At 39.0% G+C, this 18,975-nt stretch overlaps 3 protein-coding genes and 1 long non-coding RNA gene across 6 annotated transcripts; 1 reads left to right on the forward strand and 3 right to left on the reverse strand.

Annotated features, from left to right (window-relative positions):
- Window positions 1-112: 112 nt before the first annotated feature.
- On the reverse strand, window positions 113-9,372 carry LOC104745944 (regulatory-associated protein of TOR 1-like). Of its 2 annotated transcripts, none has more exons than XM_087476982.1 (24): window positions 8,543-9,372; window positions 8,068-8,170; window positions 7,875-7,957; window positions 7,635-7,793; window positions 7,428-7,544; window positions 7,158-7,315; window positions 6,416-6,570; window positions 6,174-6,318; window positions 6,011-6,089; window positions 5,825-5,926; window positions 5,552-5,635; window positions 5,341-5,451; window positions 4,638-4,991; window positions 4,383-4,566; window positions 3,416-3,982; window positions 2,969-3,286; window positions 2,757-2,883; window positions 2,354-2,478; window positions 1,998-2,143; window positions 1,794-1,895; window positions 1,267-1,352; window positions 1,072-1,153; window positions 495-842; window positions 113-396 (listed from the first exon to the last, which is right to left on the reverse strand). In XM_087476982.1, exons 1-23 carry the CDS (start codon window positions 8,846-8,848, stop codon window positions 504-506), a joined length of 4,032 nt encoding a protein of 1,343 aa, XP_087333108.1. In that variant the 5' UTR covers window positions 8,849-9,372; the 3' UTR covers window positions 113-396; window positions 495-503. The 2 variants fall into 2 exon arrangements, with proteins under 2 accessions (XP_087333108.1, XP_087333086.1); XM_087476960.1 differs by having other exon boundaries at window positions 113-423.
- Window positions 9,373-11,088: 1,716 nt separating this feature from the next.
- LOC104746167 (alanine--glyoxylate aminotransferase 2 homolog 3, mitochondrial) lies at window positions 11,089-13,827 on the reverse strand. Of its 2 annotated transcripts, none has more exons than XM_010467615.3 (9): window positions 13,346-13,827; window positions 13,002-13,232; window positions 12,708-12,878; window positions 12,416-12,559; window positions 12,148-12,327; window positions 11,846-12,071; window positions 11,630-11,743; window positions 11,385-11,471; window positions 11,089-11,295 (listed from the first exon to the last, which is right to left on the reverse strand). In XM_010467615.3, the coding sequence occupies exons 1-9, from the start codon at window positions 13,586-13,588 to the stop codon at window positions 11,252-11,254; spliced, it is 1,440 nt and encodes a 479-aa protein (XP_010465917.2). In that variant the 5' UTR covers window positions 13,589-13,827; the 3' UTR covers window positions 11,089-11,251. The 2 variants fall into 2 exon arrangements, with proteins under 2 accessions (XP_010465917.2, XP_087307264.1); XM_087451138.1 differs by having other exon boundaries at window positions 12,708-12,937; window positions 13,346-13,762.
- A 1,061-nt stretch (window positions 13,828-14,888) lies between these two features.
- Window positions 14,889-17,262, reverse strand: LOC104746257 (putative L-type lectin-domain containing receptor kinase VI.1). The gene has a single exon (XM_010467729.3). The coding sequence runs from the start codon at window positions 17,163-17,165 to the stop codon at window positions 15,045-15,047; it is 2,121 nt and encodes a 706-aa protein (XP_010466031.2). The 5' UTR covers window positions 17,166-17,262; the 3' UTR covers window positions 14,889-15,044.
- Window positions 17,263-17,852: 590 nt separating this feature from the next.
- On the forward strand, window positions 17,853-18,778 carry LOC104746346 (uncharacterized). Its single transcript, XR_760857.3, has 3 exons — window positions 17,853-18,184; window positions 18,279-18,365; window positions 18,533-18,778. It is a non-coding gene; the product is annotated as an uncharacterized LOC104746346 (long non-coding RNA).
- Window positions 18,779-18,975: the final 197 nt, after the last annotated feature.

Raw genomic sequence — 18,975 nt, forward strand, 5'->3', positions numbered from 1 at the left:
ACGTACGTAGCATGAAAATTGCAATCTAACGGAACCCAACTTATCGAGATCAACTTGAACAAACAACACACAAGTTTTCTATGCATTATCTTTGTAATAAATATCACGAAACTGCAAAAAAAATTTCCACCATTAATTTTTCCATTTTTTTACACATGAAACAAATTAGGAAACGAAAAGACTTAAATAAAGATTAATGAAAAGCAAATCACACACCCAAGAGATGAGAAAATGAAAAGCAAAACAGGGAAACTATTTACAGACACCATTTACGTGCGTTGTTGCATAGCTAGAGACAAGAACTTCTTATTTGCTGAAGCCTCCCTTCTTTTTTAATGTGTTAACTTAGATCTTCTTTTCGACGGAGGCTAACGAATACTATATAAACCACACCCACTTTACCCGACACAAAACCCACCCGACCTGCACTGATTTTTTTTTATGCTTTTCTTTTTATCACAAGAGCAAATGCAAATTGCAACATATTCACTTACGGTTGCGACTCATCTTGCTTGAGTGTTGTCGTGGGTGTATATGGAGACGAATGAGTCAGCAGCTCCAGCTGCTAGCAGGACCTGGTACGGATGAAATGTGAGGCAACTCACTGAACCAATCTTCTGTGCCATGAAGGACGGGTAGTATCGGATTATCCCTAGTTGTTCCCCTTGAAGGCTGAACACTTTAATGAGCTGTTTTGCAGATCCGCTCGCGATGATTGGAGCGTGTCTGTGAACAGCTAAGGCCGTGAGTGAACCCCTGTGTGCATCAATTGTGAGGTATGTGTCCCTTGTTACTCTAAGGTCAAGAAACTGTATGTCACCGGCCTGTGATGCACTCACCACCTGAAAGAAATTAAGAACAGATATTGGCCCCGGGAAAGTGACACAGAATTATCAAACTCTTGAAAATTAAAAACCAAGCCAAGAAGAAACATTTCATACTGGAACCGGTATGTGCTGAAAAATATTGTCTTTTCATTACTTTTTCATACCATATTGAAAAACAGAATGCCCAAGCCTAGTAAAAAAGTAAGAAAAGCTGACAGTTCATAGATAAGTTTTGGTTTGCAACCTTTGCGGGGTCAAGTCCAGGCTGAAAACTGAGTCCAACCACCCTTTCAACTTTCTGATGAGGCCGAGTCGCGCAGACAAGCCTTCAATAGAAGAAATGATATTAAGTTATGTATTCGAAAGGTGGGTCATTTTCAATTATTTGAGGAGTTATATTCAATTTTTCTGTTCAAGAATGAACTATGAAGCAACTTACGGTTCAGGTGATCGAACATCATAGAGTCTCAAAGACCCATCGGCAAAACCAGCAGCAAGTTGACCCCCGTGCACTTGAGAAGCGGACTACAAAGATAACATAAGTAAGCAAAATTTCCATGTTATGTACTTCTCGACCAGTTGGGAAGTATTGTTAGTTTCTTCCTGCTCATTCTAAGTTTGAACAACAATTTGCTAAGAATCAAGACACCTACATAATTTTATTCCATGTAATAACTAAGATCAGCCCAACAGACAACCAATGAACACAAGGCTACATTTCTCTCAGATTAACTATTAAGGTCAGATTCTCTTTCGTTAAGATCCTGGAAAGATCTTTGATCAAGGAAAAGCATGATAACCATGAACTTGCAATACAAACAAAAAGAACTTTAAGGCAATCACTCGGGTATATTACTTCTTGGATTCATCAAACCGATTTAATAGATCATAATAAATTGGTCGCAAAGCATAGCATCCTAGTGCGTTTCTAAGTTGTTAAAAAGAGGGTTGTTCACGCAGACTTACAAGTGCTGTAACTCCACACTCCGAATCAGATGGAATAGATCTGACAAGCTGTTCTTTCTCCAGGTCCCAAAGTGTGACCGTTGACACCTCCCCAGAAGCATACTGTCAAATACCAGTAATCCGTAAATAACAATAAACCAATCTTCGTAACTTGGAAAACAAAGAAGAAACACTGTACATAACGTGATTGAAGTAATAACATACCAGGTAACCAGACTGTTGTTGCCAGTCCACGACTGCGTTCAAGTCACGTGCACCGGGCTTCTGACCCTGGATTGATGAAAACCCAGTAACAAGCTTTTGTTTACCCTTTGTTGCATAGTTTTTCCATATCCGGACGGACCCATCGCCTACCCAAAATTCGAAAAAGCATGTGTCAGACATAAATGCCATCACTCAACAGCCATATTCAATCAACTTGCAAGCATCTGAAGACTTGGTGGCAAGAGTTGTGAAAATTCGAAAAAGCATGTGTAAGACATAAATGCCATCACTCAACAGCCATATTCAATCAACTTGCAAGCATCTGAAGACTTGGTGGCAAGAGTTGTGAATCTTACATGACGCAACAAGTAGCAGAGAATCGTCAAGTTCATTAACCAGGCAGAGCTTTGAAATTCCTTTGTCAGGAAAATCATGATTGTCAAAGCCATTGAGAAGAGTTGCTTCCTCATAGTTCCACACTCTGAGAGCAAATTACAGTGAAATACTTAGGTGCAGTTGAGGCTTCTCGATAAAATATGTCGCAAGAGAGAACATCAAAGTTTAGGAGCTTCAAAAGAAGCTTTTCCTAAATGACTATACTAAACAAAGAGACCTAATCCAATAGATCATGCTTAGACAGGAAACACCATCTCTTTTGTTCGGAACTAGCCTGAATTTTTGCCTAACAAAGGGTTTATCTAAATGCAGGAAGTTGATTTAAGATTCAATTTTAGTGATGCTTAGATGAAACTCGCGTACCTGATCCGTTCATTCTCGTCTGCAGCAACTACAATAGGAGAGAATGGGTGAAGGAGGGCCGTCTTTGTTCCCGTTTCGAACCTCGTATCCCAGTTGGCAATAGGATTATTGTTGAGCTTGCTAATAGCTAGTCAAAGTAAACTGTAACAAGTCAATTCAGGTAACTAGTATAGGTATAGAACAAACCAGATATAACAGATAAAACTGTTTACATGAGTGCTGGCATTTTGCAATATGCTCAAGTGCAAATTTTTCTTTTTCTTCTCTTTTGGCTGCAATTTCTTGACTAGCATCCGCACCACCAAGAAGCGGTTTAGAAAAGTGGCCACAACTCCAGCTGTAGATAGTTGATAGTGGAAGCAAACTTCGTTCAGATCCACTGACGCCTAAAAGCGGATCAGCCAATCCTGAGTCGGGTGAACCCAACAGATGAGGCCTGAACTCTAACGAACAAACTCTCCTCAGTCCACTCAGATAGTTTGTTCTAGGAGGGCTGACCGGGGGAGTCCTAAAACTTAAGGGCAGATTACCTGTCGTCAACAACAGTCTAAGATCAAAACTCACTAACATTCAGTAGTGAACAGCATTCTTAAATTAAGCAAAACTTTGCAAATTTCTACATCAACTGATGATCATAAAACACCCCATAAAATAGCTACCTGCATGCATATCAAACCAAGAGGATGAACGAGCTAGCCCAGCAAGTGGAGTGTGAGATGTCGTTGCAGCTTCCCCTGGTCGGCCAGTGGGTTTCGAGGGTTTCGCAACAACCTGTTCGATTCCAATAATAGAAAGAACACGCCGTCCAAGACTTGCAATACGTGGAGATGGATCTTTAGCTAATGCAAACATAGCTCGAACGCATTGCGAATAAACAGCATTATCCAACAGTCTAGACTGATGGACAGCTCCATTGCTGACATTTTCATGCATAATTCCAGAATCAGAATGTAACGAAGAATCATCAGATAATGGAGATCCATGCATCAGCCCAGAAGAGCCAAGAGGGCTGCTTGAGATCCTAGCCTCACGAGCCACTGGTTGGCTATCAGTGCTAGCTCTGGTCAGAGGACTCATGTGTAAAGAAACAATCGTTGCACTCCCAGGATCATGGAATTTAGCTATTGAAGGGAGCGAAGTAAGCAAAGAACTTGACTGAGGCTTCCAATATGAAGCTGCGGCTGACTTTAGGTGCTGTTTGTGGCCAAAGGCAAAACGTGCAAGAGCTGTAGAGACATTAACAACAGAATGACTTGGGGATCAAATAGGAAAAACTAAATATAAGTAAGCTACGCTTCAAGATGAATATGCAGAATGAACAAAGACAAACATTTGGAAATGCACAAAACTTATATGAAGTCTCTAAACGAGAGACAATATGATTTAAAGATTGTATTTAGTTAAAAATGACATTCTCTCCAACTAACGCATCATAAAAATTTGGGTTTCTAACTATATTGGAACTCACAAAGTTGGGCAAATGATATATTAAGAAACAGGATGTAGAGCTGTATCTAATCTCATTAGGTTAGAAATATTTTACTTTGACGTAAAACGACTCTGACGCTAATTAAGAACCCACAGTCCCACGATCATTAATTTTCAAGAGTTGCATGCTTTGCGTACCTACGGCAACCTCTGCTCGGACAAGTGGACTCCCATCTGAAACTACATCTAAGAGACTTTTAATGATAGCATCTTCGGCTCTAATCTTTTCATCATCATCAAATTCATCCTCCACCACACTTTTATTAGAGTCAAACCCAATGTCAAGTAAGGTACCCAGGGCAAAAACAGCAGCAGCCCTTACCTGCAAGAGAATGTTAAGGTCAGAAATTACACTGCCACACGAAGGACATTATACAGAAATCTGAGCTTCACCTCAGGTTGGGGCTCGGAAAGCAGAGGTGCCAACTTTTCAAAAGCATTTGCTTCCCTGCCCATTATTTGGGCCTCCATAAAATCTTCCCACAACTTTCCAAGACAAAGACAAAGCCATTGTAGAAACAATGGTTCTGGCTGTGGATCACTTGGTCTGGATGCTTCAAGGTGCCCCAGACAAACACCAATTAAATTAGCTTCAAGACATGCTTCCTGGCCTCGTCGATGTCCGTCAACAATGACAGCCAGAACAAAAGCAGCCATAGCTCGTTGTTCTGGAAATGCACCCGAGCTATCTAGAAATCGTATGAAATATATATGTCCCCCATCCTTCACAAGATCAATTTGACATGACTGAAAATAAAGAGAGACCAATCAGTGTCGCAATACTCCAAGACTGAAACGAGAACGCTTATGCATCCCGAAAGTGTGATGGCCATAGATAAGCAACTTGATTTGATGTCCAAGGATATGATATAAAAGATGCAGAGAAATATTAGGTGGTAGATATATGCCATTCAGAATTCATGTCAGAATAAAATACAAACACTTTTTCCCATCAATGGCATGCTCAGTAAACAACAGATGTACACTACGAAGATAGCCACAAAAAAACTAGCATAAATTTGCAGAATAAAAAGCAGACGCATGACAAACCAGCATCGTTCTCCCAGAAAATAGCACATGGAATATGAGACTCTACCTTATCAAGTGCAAGTATTTTTGTCCATATGAAAACCAGAATCTGTCTTAGCTCATTCGTTGTTGTTTGCAGAAGCTTCAGCACGTATGGGAATATTCCAACAGACAAGGCCTAAAAGAATTTTTACTTCACATGTAAAGACATACACATGATAACAAAGAGAAACTCTTTGTAAGCTTAAGGGAAAGAGAATTAATTTAAGGAAGTATACCAGATCCACAGCCCATGAACCCATATCAAGAAATCTTCCAAGAAGTACAAGAGCACGAAACCGATGGCACTGGCTAAGTAACACCTGAAACAAATCAGATTCTATAAATATGCTAAAATGGCAATATGCAAACAAAACTATTCTAGAACGTCCTGAAGGAGGCCAATGAATATTCCTAAACCATATCCACGCAAAACCAAGAGTTCGAAAATGATAACTGAATATGGATCTCTCTCTCAGCAAAAAGGGAAATGGGTACAGAAATCTAGGCACCTGAAGGACAATGGGCAACTGCTCCGGTGGCTTCTTATGCTCAGATCCATGATCAAGCCACACCTCAAAAGCTGTCAGTTGCTCAGTAAAAAAGGGACTTGGCTAGAAAAAGGATAGGAAAAGGTATTATCAGCAAGACAAGTGCCGTCTTATACAATGCAAGGAAACTCTACAAGACAAACAAACCTGGAACTCTGCGCTTGGGTCCACAACAAGTTGGGGAAGGTGAGAAAGACAGATTTCAGCAGCCATGTCCCATGCATCCCTGAAGAGCATGTAACGGCTAGCTGAGGCAAAATCTAGACACATAACAGTTTCTATAACAGAGAATCTGGTTCTTGTTGAATACCACATATGATGTTGATGCGTAGGAGGCAGCATAGGGTGAGATATTGGATTACAGTTTGCAGACCGCATTATTCTCTCAGCAAGTAAGAAATTTCGGAAAAGGCTAGCGACCAACAAGTCCTGTCTGAATAATCTCTGGAAAAGTTCTGCAGGGTAAAACTAACATTCATGAGGAACACGGTAAAGAAATCGAATTACAGATGTTTGACCTTGATAAATTATGCAAAAAAATTTGACAAATACCATGAGGCAGCACATTCCATGCAATTGTATCCGTCACTGCTGTGAAAATCCAGTTCAACTCCCCTAACAACGTCTTACGGTCATTTTGCCGGCCTGGAATCCTGTCAATAAGTGATTCATCGATGATTTCTTTCAGAAGAGAACGCCTGCAGAACCTGCAATGGAAAGCCTCTTGTGAAAGCTGCAAGCTGAACTGAACTGCATTGTTCAAATCAACAGCATTCAAGATAGAACAGTTATCTATTTAGTGGAAAAAGGGTTAAGAAGAAGCCCAGAATTGAAACTGCACAGCCACAGTAGGAATGAGTTATAGAGTAAGTATTATAGAAAGAGAAAACTTCAATCAGAATGATATCATGAATCATTTGGTCTCATCAGAAATACTTAGCCAAGACCGGAAAAAGCTGTTAATATTTCATCAGTAAACTTTCATATGCAAAGTATTTTGGCAGCTAAAGGTAATTTTCAGTCCTGATTATTTCACAGTTCTCATGATATGCTGCTTTACTCACCGCACAAAACAAAAACATATGCATAAGGTCTTCTAACTAAACACTATGATCCATCTTCGGTCTCATCGGAAACACTTATGCCAAAAAAATTGGATGTTACCTCATGTGAAGCAAGGACATGCTAGCTAAGATTCTATAAACTAGCTAGACGGAACTTAAACTACGTTTTCTAGCAAAAAAACATGATATCTGGGTACGCAAAGACAGTCAGAGATGGAAAGAGGATTTACCATTTTAACGCCATTTTAATGGGCGTTGTGAGGCAAGACGTAAAAACATCAGCTGGGAATTCAACGCTCTGAGGAAGTGTCTCATGTACATCACAAGCAGCAAGTATAATGCAGTCCCTTGAGGATCCAGAGGAACCAGAAGAACCCCAATCATGAAGCTGCCATAAAGAGTAAATGAATTTTATCATCATATGGAACCACAATTGCAGAATCAAGTCCTAAACTCGACAGGAAGATATGGTATATGAGTAAAGTGGTTGTGTCCTTTACCTCAGCAAAGGCATTAAGAATCATCCTAGCAGCAGAGCAGTCAAAAACGTAGATGGAGGGTGTCTTCAACCAAGAATCAAGCTCACTGATTGGCAAGGGAATGTACTGTGTATAACTCTGCACAAACACAGGATCAATCAGCATGTGGTAACAGACGAAAAGGAAAAAGAACATGGTAGACAAAAGAAACCGTTAGTAAAAGCAGACCTTGTTGAATACCCAAATTTCACCATTAGCTGTAGGCTTTGGCACACCATGCCCATTATAATGGAATAGAACTCTCTCGGTTTTTGCATATTTCCGACAAGTCAAGCACAGCTTCCTCACCTCATCTACCGTCGGATCTAGTTGAACCTTATACCGAGCCTGAGAAAAATCATAAAATAAATATGGAAAGCGTAACTTCACAAAATAGCAATGGAAGGGTGCAGGAAAATAAAGCATTACCCTTGGTTGCCATCTCTCATACTGAGTGCTCAAGTTCTTTCCAATTGTCTCAAGAGCTTTAGGCGGTGCCATGGAAAATGGATCTGCCATCAGGGAAAAAAAAAAGAGAAAAAATATTGAGTGTGGTGACAAAGAAAAGGATAAACACACAAAAGAAAGATTGTAATAAAATTGAATTGGCCAAGGGTTCAACCTATCCAGGCCTCGATTCTAGCACATGGAGATATCTTTATAACATCCGGCGGATCAACAGTGATGTTCAAACACAGAACTAAAGCTACACATCCGGTTTTCATCTGCAAAGAAGAAGAATTTAAGTGTATAAAGAATATGAGACTTGCAAGGATTCCCCTGGCAATCAGATCCAATTAATGAACGAGAAATAAAATAAACAAATAAAGCTGAGGAGACACTGAGATTGAAATGAAACGAAAACATGTATCTTTAAGGTTCATCTCCGCAATAAAAACGCTAACATAACCTCACTCCAATAACATCACCCAACATAGTTGGGAAACAATAGCAGACTCTGTATCATGAATTCTAGATAAATGTAGTCCTTCAATGCGCCACTCACATCATCAGTTGCACTAAACATAAAAGAATCAATACACAAGCCTAGCCTTATCATAGTTGCAGCTAACAGCAATGTTGGATCGAAAACTTACTCGTTCTTTAAGCCGCCATTTGGGGATAAATACAATCTCCGAAGTCCCCAAGGGAGAAGAAGCCTCGGATGCGTCATGTCGAAGCTCGCAGAGCACAATAGTCTGAGGCAAGTAAGCCATGCTGGTGGCGGTGGCGGCTCTCTCAGTTGTACCATTCCCGTAGCTACTGCTCTTAGCCTCAGAATCCTTCCTCCGTGAATCACCGTCATCGTGACTAGAGACACAGTCGTCGTCGTATCGGTGATTAGAGACCAAAGAAACAGAAGATTGCGAGAACCGAGACACCATTAAGTCTCCTAATGCCATCCAAATCGGAGAACACACCCCCGAATTAACACACCCCCCGCCCCGGAATCACGCAAATCAAATCCTCAGCCCTAGCTTTTTTTGTATTGGATTGGGAGAGAAGCGACAATAAAAATAGAAGCGAAGACGGGAGAAATCCAGATCAATCAACAAAGCCGCTGCACCAGCGGCGCAGGAGCAGAGAATCCAGCTCGAAAAAAAAAACCCTCCCAGATGAGACAGAGAAGCGGCAGCAGAAACCCTAAGAATCTAGAGAAGCGGAGGATGGTGAACGATGATGGCTACAACGGCGATTGATGTGGAAGCGGCGGCGAATTAACAACAGTGGTGGTGGTGGCGGCAGAAGAAAAAACAAAAAAAAAAAGGAAAAGGAGAGAAAGTGAGGAGGATGCGAAAATTGGGATTTTGTCAAGAGAGAGAGACAAAGGGAAAGTCTTCAATGCATATTTGCGTTTTCTTTCCACTTCTCTTCTCTCTCTCTCTCTCTCTCTCATTCTTTTTTTCTCCTTTCCGTTTTTAGTTTTACTCTCTTTGAGATGAAAAATATCCACTCTAATTAATTACAAAATTTAGTGTTATGTTTAAGAATAAAATTTTATACTTAAAATTTGTATCCTATATATGTTTTTAGGTAAGAAATTTGGAATTTAAATTTGATATACTACAGTATGTATGTTAAATATATGACAAACTGAAAATTTTGTATGCATTATGGAGAAAATATGTAAACATGAACCGACTAATTAATTAACGTGATCATTGCAAATTCAATCTGAATTTTTATTACAATGCAACTTAAACCTGATTTTTGTTCTGATCATTATGTCCATATATAAAAGTTAAAAAAAAAACTGCCAAAGAAAAAGAACTCTAAAAGTTATAGTTCTAATCAAACCTTAACTCTCCCACCGTCACTTTAATGTTGTGTAATTACAGTGAGAAATAGATTCAAAGTGTAGCAGAGAAACGACACAAAGTACAACTGAAACGTTTCAGAGAGAAAAGTACAACTACATAAGCTCTGAATTGTAGTTGTGACTTTCATCAGAATCTCTGTTCAGTGTTACGTGTGACCTTATAACCCTCATAAACTCTTTGAATAACCCCCCCCCCCCCCTACGGGCTACGATAGAACATTTATCATTCCGACCGTATAGGTACAACGGTGCAAGTAGAGATCATCATGCGTGCACAAACTTCGCGAATCTACTTATCTGTGAAAACAAGAACCATCGCTTCACAAGGACAAATTTATTTTTATTTTTATCTTGTTATATATATATATATATATTAATTTCTAATTTAGCCAAAAAGGACAAATTGTCTATATTTTTTTCTAAGTGATCAAACATTTCCTGCTTAGCAACTCCTTGTATTGAAAACATCCCAAAATACAATACATCTATAAAAAATAGCCTACTAGGCTACTACCTTCATTCCTATAGGGAGCTTTGCGAAAAATACCTTACACATCAAAACACCGATATGTGCCAGTTTATATTTGCATCCATTCAAAATTTGTGAAATTTTATAGATTTAACGTATTTTTCTAAACATCCACGATCTGATATTTGGTGCTCAATTGAAAGAATCGACCAATATTTCATTTTCTAGAACATAGTTTATATAAATCATATACAGTACATAATAAAAAAAAACTTTTCTTTTTAAAAAATAGTTTATCTCATCATGTTAATTAACAAAAAATTCATGTCATCATTTAATCAGTTAATATTTTTGATTCCGTCCTAATGATCATTACTTTTGTTTGATTTTTTCTAATGACCATTACTACTTAAATATAGCATTTAATAATTACTACTACTATCTAGTAGTACTATAAATGAAGGGAAGTAAAAGTTGAATAAAGAGTTTAAAAGAACTATAATCATTTTGTTTGTCTGAATAACAACATCAAAGGCCAGCTGCAAGGTCAGTAGTAAAAGACCACACATCTCTTTCGCTCTCTCCTTGACTTCGGAATCGATAAAACACATATATTCGATTTTATGGGAAAGTAAGACACTGAGCTTACTTGAAGAACTCAACTTCGTGCTGACAAGTCTAGCCTCAGCGATCACGGCAACTCTCCGGATGTCGTCTACCTACTCCGCCGCAACTCCTGTCCTGTCACCTTGCCTTTGATAACCAACCGCTTTGCTCCACCAGTTTATCATTTAAATTTTACTCAAAACTCGAAATGTCGGATAACTATGTCTAATATATTGGCGCGCATATCATTCGGATAATATAACAGCGACTTTTAATTTATAGGTTCTACCAAGTGTAACAAGTAGTACACTTGTAGGATAATTTTGGTAAAAACCAATTGAAAGATTGTAATTTACATTTTGTATTGTGTTATTTATACACAAGGGTGAATGATCAGATAAAGAGAGTACATCACATCTTCGACATAGCGTGATCCATCACATCCACAAGGAAATCTACAATAGAAAAGGTACTAAAGATAGTTAGGATATAGAAGAATGGAATTGAAGAATCCTATTTGAACATCAAAGTCTATGGAGCTAACCAGCGTCGGAGAGGGTAAAGCAGAGAGGAGGGGTGATTCTGAAGACGTTCCCATAGAATCCACCTTTACCCACCAACACTCCCATTTCTTGTTACCAAAAGATTCATATTCAATGCATAAGTATCTTCGGATAGGATGATCAGTGATCAATATATTTACAACTTTTTTTTAATTGTGGTAAGAGGAATAGTCACCAAATCTATTATGGATCGGACCGGTTTGGTCTAGTATTGAACACAACTAACCTCTCAGTTGATCCATTAAATGAAGGGTCTCTGTTTTAGCAGGAGTTTTTAGGTCACGGTCTCTGACAAACTCAACTCCAAGCATCAATCCTCTTCCTCTCACGTCTCCGATGACTAAAACACATTAGAGAAAAGATATAAGATTTCAACCAAAACAAAAAAAGAAGGAACAAAATTAAACATATATGTGTTTAGTTTGGACAAGAAAGAACTCACGTTCGTGTTTATTTTTGAGAAGTGTAAGTCTACGTTTGAGATGTGAGCCAACGAGCAAAGCGTTCTCTTGGAGCTTCTCTTCGTGAATGACTCTAAGGACTGCGTGTCCTGCTGCCGTGCACATTGGGTTTCCGCCGAAGGTATTAAAGTAACTCCGACGGCTTAAAACGCCGGCGATCTCCGGTGTTGTCACAACCGCTCCAAGTGGTATACCGTTACCAATACCCTGTAAATTCAAATTAGAATCGATAATGATAATGATGATGCATGAACCATGATGTGGAATGATCATAGTGGTGAACCTTAGCCATGGTGACGATGTCAGGGACAACACCATGGGACTGGAATCCCCAGAAATGGGTTCCGGTACGAGCGAAACCGGATTGGACTTCATCGGCAATGCAAACTCCTCCGGCTCTCCTCACAGTGTCGTACACCGCCGGTAAGTATCCCGGAGCTAGCTCTACTATTCCTCCAACTCCCTGTTTCAAAACATTAGCTACATTATTACACATACATGCATATTTAAAACAATAAAGTATTTTCGTAAAAAATGCATATTGATCTCGCCTGGATAGATTCGCCGATGAATCCGGCGACTTGGCCTGATGTTCCAAATCGGATAAGGTCTTGTACGTCACTTGCATACTTTTCACCGTCGGATCCAAATATTCCTCTGTAAGGATCTGGATTTATGGCGTGATGAACTCCACTCTGTTACAAAGTTGATGATTTAGCGTATTTTTCATACTAATTAAGATACTTACAAATGAAAATATGTAGCCATGATGCATGAAACGGAACGGAATTGAGAGTTCCATTGTCTTTGTTAACAATTTTGTAGATTGAAAGGGAAAAGAACCTGAACGACGTTGAATTTCCAATTGGACTGAGCAGTGGCTCCCATAGTGGCAGCGGCGTTTCCATGATAAGAGTTCCTAAGCGAAACGATGTCATTACATCCTGTATACAACCTAGCCATCATCATTGCCAGCTCATTCGCCTCCGTACCTGAATTCGTGAAAAACACTACCTACATAATAAACACACGGTTATATGCCTTTACCTTGCTGGTGAAGTCATCGATCAACCCTACAAGAAAACCTTAATTATTACTATTAGTTACACAGCCCAAAACTATTTATACTTTTTTTACCTTGAGATCTCCGGGAAGATTGGAGACGAGGGCTTCAGCAAAATCGGAGATGGTGTGGTTAAGGTAAAGGATTGTGGAGTGTTGAATAAGCTTTAGTTGTTTGATCACGGAGTTAACTACTTCTGGATGGCTATGGCCGCACGAAACAGTCGCTATGCCTCCGAAAGCATCTAAATATCTCCGCCCCGTCTCGTCGAACACATACTGCATCTTTCCCTCCACAATGTTTAACTGTTATCATCAATAGTCCAAAAAAAAAAAAAAACAGAGTAAGCAAACCTAGTCGCTGGAAAACAAAAGGGTTTCGTTTTAATGAAGGGAGGTTAAAAAGCGGCGTCGTTTACGGGTGTGTTGTAGAAGTGAAACAGAGCGGGGCTGAGGAACTCTCGCCGCTTTGCTATGATCTCTGCGGTGGAGGGACCTTCGTAAGGCGGCGGAGAATAATTGAACGGGGGCATTTTCGGAACTTTTGTCTCGGTCTCACGATCGGAGGTTGTTCTCTGAGCAACTGTCTGTGAGAAGCCATGACGCTGAAGAAGATAATTGTTCCGTTTCAGTAGTGAATTAACCGCCGTCAACCTCCGCATTTTTCACCGCCGTTAAAACGTCTCCGGAGATCTTTTGAGAGATGGGGAGAGAAGAGATACAGAGTGAGTGAATAATGGCAGAGTTGGTGTTCTATAAAAAGGCGTACTTGATTTGATATAAACAAATTTCATTTGTTATCAGCTGAAGCGTGTCCTCTTGTTTAGGCATTGTTTGAGAAAATTAATTATCCCAGTTTAGTATTAAACTTACGTATATCTTACCCAAGTTCTTTAACAATAATTATAACAAGTTTATAAGCAAGTACATATGAAAACTATACTTTAAAAAACTCCACTTATTAAGTAATTATTAAAATCATCATAGATAAGATGACCAACTAAGCACATTAATTAACCCAACATAGCGTCAAGCTATTATTATAATCTTCTTTAGTTTGGTTGGCGTAATTCACTCGTAGGATAGTGATGATAGTCTGCTTCATGGTTTTATAGAAGGAATCACGTATAAAACAAGATGCACGGTGTATCCTGAAGCATATAAACACGTATCAGATTAACAAAACAATTGAATTATAAATTTGTTTTTTTTCTAATACAAAAGGTTGTGTTTGTTATGAAAATTCAGTAATGTTCATAACGAAATCATTGGTTATTCTAAACGCTAGCCAATTGCAAATTTCTACGCTTTCTTTTCAGATACACGTTTCTAATTATTGGCAGCCCATCATGAACCTGGACACAAACTGAGGTATTGGTTCGTAGTTCACTTGTCGTTGTGTTATGAAAGTGAAAACCATCGACCTACCAAGCTCATATCATAATAATTTTGAATCGCTTCTTCAAATAATTAGGCAATCACAATATTTTTCTTTAGTATTTTCTATTTCCTTCTCTTGAAAATGCTATAAAAACGATCCAATCAAGCTGTTACGTATGGAAAGAATATGGAACGGACGGACATGTTAGTCTTATCTTCTGTCAATCTCATTTCGTAAAGTCTCAAATATCAATCTCTCATCGCATGCCAGGTTAGGTATTCACACTTTAATTACATCAAAGTTTAAAGAGAACGAGTCATCATGTTAGGACTTTATCGTCTTTTTGACATGTCACCAATCAAAGTCGTAGTCGACTACAAAAGCGAACTAAACGGAATAATGTAATTTGTTTTCATTGGAATAAGATATTTGTTTGCTATGTGAATGAAAATTTGTACAATCAACCCCTATATTACTCATCATAATGGGTTCCACTAGACATAATCGACAACGCATCGATATATATACATCTGAGTTTAAGATTTTCAAACTAAATAAGATTGTAGTTCGTTCGTTCCTTAGCATTACTTCTGTTTTAACCATTCCATTAGTTAAAATTGTTACACAATTTTCAAACATGTGAAATTAAGATTGCGCAACATCAAGCGGTAAGTATTAAAGACCATAACAAGTTAACAACGTCTCTGTTATTTTAAAATCAAGCTATACTAGAAGTGCTATGCATAATTAAAACTATATACCAGTACTAACGATATGAGCTTGAAGAGACCTCCGAGCAAAGACGAAAAAGTATTCGAGGTCGAGGCTCTATCGGATGAAACATAAGCTACAACACTTATTCCAAGATCATCCCTCGAAGAATCTGAGAATCCCCAATTTTCATCAATCTGTGGAACATCCTCTTCGCCGTTCAAGTATCTAAGCACCATTCTCATCGATGGCCGAGATTTAGGTTTCTGATGGCAACATAGTAGTCCAACAAGAAGAGCTAATTTAGCCTCTATGCCATTGAAGCTAGATCCGAGTTTCTGATCCATGGCGCTAAGTACCCCACCATTTGTGTGGAACTCCATGACCCAATCAGCTAAGAAGAAGTCCCCTGATGAGTTCGTTGGTCTATTCCCACAAACGATTTCTAACAACAAAACGCCAAACGCGAAAACGTCAGACGCCGTAGAGCCTTTGCCGTTACGTGTGAGCTCAGGCGCCATGTAACCTAAAGTACCAACGACTTTCGTGGTTTGCGATAGCGTTCCGCGTTCATAAAGCCTAGCGAGTCCAAAATCGCCTAATTTAGCGTTCATATCTTCATCAATAAGAACATTGCTAGCTTTCACGTCTCTATGAATTACAATTTGTTCCCATTCTTCGTGAAGATACAATAGACCCGACGCGATTCCCTTTATGATCTCGAAACGTACGTCCCACGGAAAAACGACACCGTTTCTTCTCGGCGTTTTGTACAGCAGCGAGTCGAGGCTCCCGTTGGGGATATAATCGTAAACTAACAAAAGGTCGTTTTTGTGTTTACACCATCCTTGAAGATTCACAAGGTTCTTGTGCCCTAATCTTCCCAAACTCTCGATCTCTGCTACAAATTCTCTAACACCTTGTAAGCTATTTGAAGTTATCTTCTTCACTGCGATCGGACCCGAAGAAGATAGGTTTCCTCTGTAAACAATCCCAAATCCTCCAGTACCAATGATCTCACTCTCTTTGAATCTCTTCGTTGCTAAGTAGAGATCTCTGTATTTAAATCTATGAGGATAATCAATCTCCCAATCCTCTAAAATCTCATCCTCTTGGATTTGCCTTTTGTACATGACAAATACAAACAGTAACACAAGCAAGACCACTGTAACGATCGATAACGCTACAATCAAAGCAACGACTTGAAAAGCGTAACCTTTCTTGTGACGCAAGCTTGTATTTGGAGGTGGAGGATCAGGAAGTTGCTTGAGATGAAGCCAGTCCGCCTTTGGGTTTTCTCCACAGCTAGCAAAACTCCAACCCATTACATAGTGAGCACTAGACTGGTCTTTCCCAGTCGCGGCGGTGAACCCTACGTACATTTCCTCCTCCACGATCCCCGTCAGCTCCGAAACTCGCCGCGAGATCAGAGGCTTTTCGGGTTTTGACTCTAGTCGCGTCGGATAGATTGTAACGTTTAAGATTTCGCTGGATCCGTCGTAGTCGACGTGAACTCTGATTGGTTCGCCGCTATCGAGATGAAAATCCTCTTTTCGATCAGCGGTCTCGTAATAGATGAGCGGCTCTTGAACATCGGAGGAGAGATTGTTGAAATTAAGACCGATGTGGTTTCCTCTTCTGTCGGCACCGTCTTTAAATCCTTGTACCGTGTCGAATTCCAAAGCGAACACGTGATTGGATTGGTTCCCGTTGTTGTATCTGTTCAAAAGCCCTAAATACTGTGCTGCTTCGGCTCCGGGACGATTCGGGGTCGGAGAAAGTGTGAACGTGAATCCAAAACCACCGTTTCCGGGACTTGAAGGGATTATGACAAAGACAAAAGAGGAGCTAAAGGAACATACTTTGTAGTTGGTTGAGTTGGTGTAGGCACGCAATCTAATCGGTTCACGGTAAAACGCTGTTCCAGTGGCGTTGTGGGTCCGATCAGTTAGCCTAAGAAGACCACTGTCGTGTTGGATTGTCGAAGCTCCTTCTGTTTGAATTGCCGTTTGGTTTCCTTTGAAACCTTTGAATGTGAATTTTGCTGCTGTTGTGGCCTCAACAAGAACAGAACATTTAAAAACGTTTGATGACAAAATTAGAAAGAGTAAAAGCATGAAGGAGGTTATGAATCTTGATATGCCCATGGGGAGTATCTTGAGCTTTTGAGTTTTGACTTTGATTTTATGAAGTAAAAGAGAACATTTGAGTTTAAGGAAGTCTCAAGTATGGGCATGTTTTTATGCTCTCTCAACGAATGAAGAAGTAGAAATGTTCAAAGTCAAAGTTTTTTGGACTATTTGTGTGGTCGGTTTTCGTGATTTTGTGTGGAGGAGATGACTTTCACGATATTCACGTAAATGCGTATCAATACTTTGACAAGATAAAGCTGACCAAAAAAAAAAAAAAAGTTGACTTATGTAGTGAAGTTTTTTTAGCAGTGGAGTTGTATTTCAGATTTAACTGATTTTGAATTAAACAAAAAAAAAAGTTAAATCAAAATTTCAGATCTTTCCCTTCATCACCTCGATTCAATTATTTAGTTCTTAAGGCCTTGAATGGTAATAGATTCTACCATAATTTTTGGATTTTGTTTTCCAAAAATCCATTTTTTCTCCATTTAAGATTTTAAACTAAATAAATTTCCAAAAAAAATAGAGAAACTAGTTTTTAGGTTTTGTAAATAGAGAAACAGTAAGGCCTTCTCCATTTTTTTGCTTTTGTAAATTTTAAAATTTTAAAAACTAATATCTATTGTAAAAACTAAAAAACCAAAAACCAAAAACCATAATCTAAAAAAACATTTAAAACCCAACAAGCATTCAGTTGTGATCCACTTCATCTGTAAATTTTTACAAATTTGACAAAACAAAAGAGAGGGTTAGGAAACTATAAATCAAGAATATAAATTTTAAAAACAATTTGGGCTAAGGCCCAACAGGATTTAGAGGTAAAAGAAATTAAAGGCACATTTCACCCTATTTAACACCCCTTTTGATTTTGAAGCGCAGAAGAAAACGGGCAGACGAGGAAGAGCAAACCCTAACTAATTGTGTCCCGAGTATGTCGCCGTTGAGTCACCTGAAATCTGTCGCTGCGCTGGCAACACGCGGAGGGAGAGGGCTTCCCTCCCGCCGCAATTTCTCTTCGTCCACCGTTAGCAAAGGTAAAGTTAAGATGGAAAGCTTTGATTTTTATTTTCATCGGTTTTTCTGATTTTTTTTTTAATGTTGTGATCCTTTTGTTATCTGTGATTGTAGTGGCCAATGGATTTGGGGAATTATGGATTGATTGTGTTTGCGGAGTTTCTTAACCTGTTGCGAGACTCACGGCGGGATACCTAATAGGTACAGAGAGATATATAGAGAGATTTCTTTTTTATTCCTTTATATTACATTAGCCGGTCTGGAATTAGGTGTAGCTATATTACCATCTTAATCTATATTCAGTTTAAATGATGCTTAGTTTTTGTTGATCAAACATTTTATTTAATAAAAAAATGTTGTACGTTAAGGTTATGTCGTCCTTCACGATATGACTACAGCGGAAAGGGAGATGTGCGTGAAAGAGGAGGTAGAAAAGGTGAAGAATGAATTTCAGGTGAAGAAGGAATTAGGATTAGAATAGTAAATGTTTGTGTAAGATCGGAAGAATCAAAAATAAGAAGTGTTTGTTTGTGTTTCATTTTGTTGGGATATGTAGTTAACAACGTATGGAAATTATTATTATAATTCGAGTTTTCAAGATCCCATAAACCAAACTAGATTGTGTCTCTTTTGGATTGTCGAAGCTCCTTTTGTTTGAACTGCCGTTTGGTTTCCTTTGAAACCTTTGAATGTGAATTTTGCTGCTCTTGTGGCCTCAACAAGAACAGAACATTTAAAAACGTTTGATGATAGAAATAGAAAGAGCAAAAGCATGAAGGAGGTTATGAATCTTGATATTCCCGTCGGGAGT

Source organism: Camelina sativa, chromosome 1, assembly GCF_030686135.1.
Source record: "Camelina sativa cultivar CO46 ecotype springtype chromosome 1, ASM3068613v1".
Classification (NCBI taxonomy): domain Eukaryota; kingdom Viridiplantae; phylum Streptophyta; class Magnoliopsida; order Brassicales; family Brassicaceae; genus Camelina; species Camelina sativa.